This window comes from Acanthisitta chloris, unplaced genomic scaffold (assembly GCF_000695815.1).
Source record: "Acanthisitta chloris isolate BGI_N310 unplaced genomic scaffold, ASM69581v1 scaffold37194, whole genome shotgun sequence".
In the NCBI taxonomy this organism is placed as follows: domain Eukaryota; kingdom Metazoa; phylum Chordata; class Aves; order Passeriformes; family Acanthisittidae; genus Acanthisitta; species Acanthisitta chloris.
The window spans coordinates 1-5,276 of record NW_008670453.1 but is presented as its reverse complement, the minus strand read 5'-3'; the positions used below and the strand labels follow the sequence as shown (position 1 = coordinate 5,276).

The following is a 5,276-nucleotide window of genomic DNA, read 5'->3' as shown; positions in this document are numbered from 1 at the left end:
CCTCTCACCAGTGCCTTCCTGTCCATTTTCTCCTTCTCGAAAACATCACAATACTCAGACAGCTCCAGCTTCTTCAGGATTTCTTTTACTTCCTCAACACCCCCTGTGCTTGAGCTGGTCCTGGACCCCTGTGAACAGAGCCATCAGAGATCACATGTTTTGCTCACTAATTTGCTCCTGTGCATGTTGGGGGTCTCTCCCCCACCCCCCTGCACATGTACCTGTGTGCTGTGCTCATCCTCCTCAGGATCAGCCTTCTGGTTCGTCAGGAGATCAAACAAAATGAGTGACCCTAGAAACCAGGGGCGGGCAGAGCATCAGCACCATGGTGGGGAAGAGCCTGAGTCAGCTCCCTTGAGGGGTGAAAGAGCAGCACCCTGGGCTTTTTGTATGACCAGATAGTGACAGGACAAGGGGCAATGGCTTTAAACTGACAAAGGACAGGTTAGATTAGATGTCAGGAAGAAATTCTTCGATTCCATGATTCTACTGTCCCTGCTCCCCTGGCACGGTGACGCTCCAGGACCCGCGGCTGAGCCCTTACCCAGGCTGTGCCCCGCGATGGAGACCCCTCCATTGAACTGGGGGTTCCTCTGCAGGAAGAGCTCGTGCAGGCGATTCATCTCCGAGGCCACCGTGTCCACGATGGTCTGGCAATAGGTGGAGCTGTTGTAGAAGAACACGTCCAGGATGGTGTCGTTGATGAAGTGACGCAGGCGGTTGATGCTCGGCAGCGTGATCCGCTCCAGGTCACTGCGGGGAAGAGGAGAGGGGGCTGCAGCTGGAGGAGCCAGGGAACCCCACTGTGCTTCTAAAGCAAAATGTAAGTTCAGAGAAGGACTGGCACTATCTCCAAGGACATGGGTTGTAATCCAGACCCTCAGCTCATGCTGAGACCGAAGGCAGAGCACAGGCTGTGCCCTTACATTCCAAGAATAAAGAGCCTGTCCTTTCTTCCCCAGGAGCCTGGCCTGATCTTTCCCCTTCCTGAGACACTGCAGAGCAGTGCTGGAGTGCAGAAACTGGGTACACAGTTTTCAGAGGACTTTAGAAAGTGTGGGTGTTCACGGTCCCTCCCAGTATCAGCCAGGGAAAGGGAGAAGCCTCTGCCCTCTGGACGCTGATCAGAGCAGATGCTCATGGCACACTGCAGAGTGGTGCTGGGGAAGGAGCCTGGCATGGAGGTGCTCTGGGGGACCCATCTGTCCTGCTCATGCCTGTGTGCTCGGAGCCCTGAACACTCACAGCTTCCCCTTTGTTTTTCCACCAGAAAAAGCAGTTTCCAGAGGAGGAGGCTGTCTGTGCACCTTGCCGTGCCCACGGACTCTGGCCCCGGGGGAGGTGGCTGTCAGGACACTTACACGTCCACGCCGGTGGAGTGGAGGGAGCTGTGCCAGTTCACGGGCAGGAACTCCACCCGCCCAATCTGCTGCTGCTCCTGGGCCTTCTTGAAATGTGCTTGCAGCATGCTCAGGGAGACGTTCCTGAAATCATTCACTGGAAAAGAGACGAAGTCTTACAGAGATTCACCAGGCTCCAGGGCCAGTCCACAGCATCCGCAACACTTAATACGATAAAAGATCATTACAGGGAAATCCCACTGGGGTCTTTAATCTGCTGCTGTTCCCCTAAGTCCCTGAATCTTTAACTAGAGATCAGGGGAGGCTCCATGTCCTGCCACGTGTGTTTACTGGATTTCACTGTCCCATCTGTACCAAGCCTCCCTCACATGGGCAGGGCTTTAGCCCAGCAGCCAGGACAAGGTACTCCTAGAAATTTCTCAGAAACAACTCTGTTGTGAAAATGCCTGTGCTGGAATCCTAAGGGAGGAGATGAACTTGAAATGGCTCAGTTCTGAGGCAGAAAGGCTGATTTGCTCATTTCAAATGGTCAGCAGCCTTGAAACAGTTTATTCAGATGGACACATGGAAGAACAGCTGTGTTTGTAGGAACTGCTGTAGAACATCTCAGCTCACTTGATTTCTGCAAGTTAAATCATATCAGGTTTCCAGGCAGGCTCAGGGGTCACCTGTGCTACAGAACTGCAGCACTGAGCAACTCACAGTGAACAGGTCAGAGCAGAGGAACTCGGGTCAGTGCTCTGTCTCCAATATTGATCTGCACTGGAGCCAGGCTTAGTGGGTATGTAAGACCAGTAATACCTCCTAACTCCAGGCATCTGCAGTTCAGAGATTTCCTGAGCCAGAAACAGTGCCATGCTCTTAGTCCCAAATCACTCTGGAGGAAGGAATGCTGCTGCCCGTGGGACCTCACCCAGCAAGATTAACTGACAGCAATGGACTGAGCAGTTACTCATTAGTTTAGCAGGTTTAGACAGTTACTTGGAAAATCTCTGGGAAACTCCCTACTTCCAGCAGCAGCAGAACACTGATGAACAGTGTTGCCCAAACCTTTCCAGAAGGTGAGATTCAGTGGGTTAGTGAACGTTCCATTCACACTCCTCACTGCAGTCAGCAGGTTTGGCTGTGCAGCCTCCCAGCAGGTCAGGATGGTCTGGTGCATCCTAACAGCATTCCACATCATCCAGGATGAGGGTTTAATGGCAGCTGAAGGCAGTGTGTGGGAAGAGCACCTGTCTGGGCTCACACCTACCGCACTGCACGATGCTCCGGAAGCGAATGTCGCAGGCGGGGCCGATCCCATGCACCACAAAAACCAGGTGGTCGATCTGCAGTGGCTCTCCTGAGGAGGGAAGAGGAGCTCAGAGCACTGTGGAGACAGCCCCTAATTGGGGGGATTTCTGGAACCATTTGATTCCTTTGGGCTAGAGGTGGTTAGCCATGCAGTTTCTTTAAAGGATCATGGCAGACTCGGCCAGTCTTTGAGGGAACAGGTTGGAAAACACTCCCTAGCTTTGGGTGGGTGGAAGGAAGGAGAAGGGAGCTCACCATTGGGGATCTCAGCAGCAATGTTCTCTACTCCTCTCTTCACAGTCCGGGGTCGACCTTGTTCCGTGGGAGTGGAGCCCCAGTCATCAGAGGCAGCGACAGGATGGTAATGCACCATCAGCTGGCAAACAAGAGCAGCCTGTCAGTGACCCGCGGGGAGCAAAGAGAGCCTTGGCTATAGCAGCCAAGAGTGACACGGGTGGTACCAGACTGTGCTGGGCCAATCCCTTTGGTCAAAGAGGTGTTGGAAAGAACCACGAGGGTGTTGACAGACACTGCTGGCACTGCCCTCTCCTCTGGCACAGGCAGGCAGGGGGAATGCCTTGGGGACAAACCCATTTCTCAGCAGACACGGTTGAGGAGAACAGCACAAACCAGGCCCACAGAGACCCAAGGGATGTACTTGCTGGCCAGCACAGAGATCATCAGGCCCTGCTCACCTTTGGGTTGTGCAGGATAATGATTTCTCTGCTGGGGGACTCCAGCTTCTTCTTCCACTCATCCAGGGTCACAGCAATCATGTAAGCTTCCTATGGAAGAGAACACCCTCTGTGACTCAGCTGAAAGTATTCCCATGAATGCTCAACCTCTCAGGACATTCCCCACCTAGTTTTCAGGATCACTTATCAATACTTTGCGAAAGAGGCAGAGAAATCAGCTGAGGGAGCAGCAGTGTCATCCCAGGATCACCTGCTGAGGGTGTCCAAGAACACCCACTTCGACAGCAGCAACATCAGACTTCCCCATCAACTTAGAACTGTATTTTTGGTAGACCAGAATAGAAATTATTACAAAGCTGTGTATTTTTGTACATCTGTCTATATATCTCTTCACATGCACCTTCCCCAACAAATCCTGGCACGTTAACGTGCGGCAGAAGGACGCACCGCGGCCGGACGAGGGCAGGGGAAGGGGAGGCTGAGCAGTGCTCACAGTTACATTAATCAGCTGCGGGAATGCCGTGCCAAAGCCTCTTTGGAGTTCATGTCCTCAGGCCTGACTGTGGTGCCAATGGCCCCATATGGGGTTTGGGACATCAGGCCAATATGTGACAAGGGGAAGCCAAGATGGACACCAGCAAGAAAGGCATGTTTACCTCCAGTTCCTCGCTGAAGGTCTCTGAGTAGGGAATATACTTATTGTCCTTGTCTCCCTTGTAGAACCAGGTGCAGCGACGCACCTCGGACACCTCCTCCTCCCAGTACACCGCGACGCGCTGACGCTTCTTCAGGTGCACATCGTACCGGCCCCCCGACGTCGGGACAATCACATCTTCCTTGTCTTTCCCTGCAGGAACCAAGGCCTGAAATTAATTGTGAGAGGCCCAGAACGGCAAATTCCCCGAAAGTTGTAACGTGCCAGAGGGACGAGGCCAGCACACAGGAGCAGGCTGAGCCACGGCAGCAGATGCCAAAGTGCTCCGTACCTCAGCACGGAGAGCAGCGTTGGGGCATCCTCGGGGAGATGCCCCAAGTCAGACTTTCCCCAGAGGCAGAGAGTAAGATGAAGGCATTAAGCTACAACTGTCTTCCTCTCTGGTTCTCAGGCATAGGCTTACACAGCCTCCTCCTGTCTCGCTTGGAGGGTCAAAGAGAATTTGTGGCCCTGGTAAGTGCATTCGTAACGGTGGAGGTGCACCTGGGTCTCTGGGTCTCTAAGCCATTCCCCTCTGAAATGGAGAACTCCACACAGACCCCAGTAGAGACCTCAAATTCCATTAATTCTGCTGCCTTTTGGGACTGCCCATGGGCTGGGCCGATGGTACAGTGCCCCGTGCCAGGCTGGGCCGGGCTGTGCCACTGGGGACAGGCAGAACAACCTCTTAATCCAAAACTTCCTGGATGAGGGAGGACAGGAGCCAACTCTTGGGCAATCGGGGAGCTCTGCCTGTGGCACAGATGGCGACATCTGGCACAGGAGGGACTCAGCACGGGGTTTGGAGCTGACCCTGCTGCTGTGGCAGCACCCTCCTGGAGCAGGCACAGCTCCATGCCTCCACACAAGTGGGATCTCCCAGCAGAATTCCTGCCATCCTGCTAGCACTCTCCCAGCATCAGCAGAGGATGCTTTGCACCGTGGTTATGTATAATTGAGAGCACTATCAGTTGAATGAGGTCAGACCATTTGATGCATCCAAACGGCTCAGTTATTGGGAGCAGGCACGTGGCCAAAAAAAGTCCCAATTTCAAATTCCCCGAGAGAGTATCTGGCATCCCACGTGGAAGCCAGGGGCTGCATCCAGGGAATTTTGCCCTGGTACCCAGACAGTGCTTCGCCTGAGCGCACACCTGATGCTCCACCACTGGCCTCCCCCGGCCTGTGCCTCGCAGTGGTTTCAGAGCAGGGACACGCGATGCAGAGCTCGGT

At 53.9% G+C, this 5,276-nt stretch overlaps 1 protein-coding gene across 1 annotated transcript in view; it reads right to left on the bottom strand.

Moving 5' to 3' along the window:
• The window catches only part of DDHD2 (DDHD domain containing 2), a gene marked incomplete at its 5' end in the record, with an annotated part of 6,100 nt that extends 1,904 nt beyond the window's left edge, over nt 1-4,196 (bottom strand). Inside the window, 8 exons of the mRNA XM_009073685.1 lie at nt 9-128; nt 222-292; nt 545-753; nt 1,362-1,497; nt 2,614-2,703; nt 2,910-3,030; nt 3,350-3,439; nt 4,006-4,196. Of these exons, the coding sequence (XP_009071933.1) occupies nt 9-128; nt 222-292; nt 545-753; nt 1,362-1,497; nt 2,614-2,703; nt 2,910-3,030; nt 3,350-3,439; nt 4,006-4,196 (1,028 nt within the window). The remainder of the gene's footprint in view (nt 1-8; nt 129-221; nt 293-544; nt 754-1,361; nt 1,498-2,613; nt 2,704-2,909; nt 3,031-3,349; nt 3,440-4,005) is intronic.
• Between the last annotated feature and the right edge of the window lie 1,080 nt (nt 4,197-5,276).